This window comes from Rhincodon typus, chromosome 4 (assembly GCF_021869965.1).
Source record: "Rhincodon typus isolate 14 chromosome 4, sRhiTyp1.1, whole genome shotgun sequence".
In the NCBI taxonomy this organism is placed as follows: domain Eukaryota; kingdom Metazoa; phylum Chordata; class Chondrichthyes; order Orectolobiformes; family Rhincodontidae; genus Rhincodon; species Rhincodon typus.
Window position 1 is genome coordinate 35,350,478 of NC_063335.1, and position 1,038 is coordinate 35,351,515.

General features: G+C 35.4%; 1 protein-coding gene across 1 annotated transcript in view; it reads right to left on the reverse strand.

Annotated features, from left to right (window-relative positions):
- Positions 1–348: 348 nt before the first annotated feature.
- entpd3 (ectonucleoside triphosphate diphosphohydrolase 3) overlaps positions 349–1,038 on the reverse strand; it is a 20,595-nt gene continuing 19,905 nt past the window's right edge. The window contains exon 10 of the mRNA XM_020509682.2: positions 349–537. Coding sequence (XP_020365271.2) covers positions 349–537 — 189 coding nt within the window. The remainder of the gene's footprint in view (positions 538–1,038) is intronic.

The following is a 1,038-nucleotide window of genomic DNA, read 5'->3' on the forward strand; positions in this document are numbered from 1 at the left end:
TTATCTTTTTTTCTCTGCTGTCATTTTGTTTTTCTGGTCCTCTTTTGATCTTTTTTTTCTCACTAAATTTCTACTGTCAAAATCATGGCTTAGTGTTATCATTCTGCTTTCTTGGTGCATTGGCCAGGATGGAAGCACTATACCAGCTGGATTCCATTGTGCTTTTCAACATTTCCTATTAAATCCAAAAGAACTATAGTATTAATAAGACACCTCAAATGTGGTTTTACATTTTGGTAAAGACTCGCCATTTTGGCATTCTTTTTTCATCAGATCATTTGCATAATGTTTTTCTCTCCAAATATTCAACAGTTATTTTGTTAAGAGCTCACAAAGCATTGAATTACACTAAAAGGAATGTATTATTGACATACAAATGAACATTGAACAGAACAAAACTAAAGTGGAAAATAGAAAGAGAAGTCCACAGAATACAGCTTCACTCATTGGTGTTTGAATCACTTGATTTTCTGATGGGATCATATTGGTAAGGTTTAGCATGTAACCAAGTGACCAGCCTATGCTGCTGTTCTTCACCTGTAACAGGGGAAACAGTGAATTAGATATTTTATGTAATATTAGTGCCTGCAGCAGAGAAAGGTGAAGAAGGTATTAGAATTCAAAGAATTGCTAATACTATCAACGGATAGCACGTATTATGTTTTGTTTTAAAATTTGGGGATGCCTTATCAATGGAAAATAGAATGGAATAGCTAACATTTTAAATACATACCAATATTAAATCATCCCAGCAAAATATTAAAGGTTAAGCCACGTTATGCCTCTGGAATGATATGACCAACTCCTACCATCATGTACAGTGTCACCTCTTTTGTTTTATTTTTAACTCTGGGAGAAGGCTTGTGTCATGAACAATGAGGATCCTGACCAACTTATCCACAATATCTCCATTAGGAATTTTCAGGACCTTAAACCTTACCCAGGGCAAAAACATCTTCCACCTAGAAGTCAACTTAATCAGAGATAGTAGGAACTGCCGATGCTGGAGAATCTGAGACAACAAGGTGTAGAGCTGGA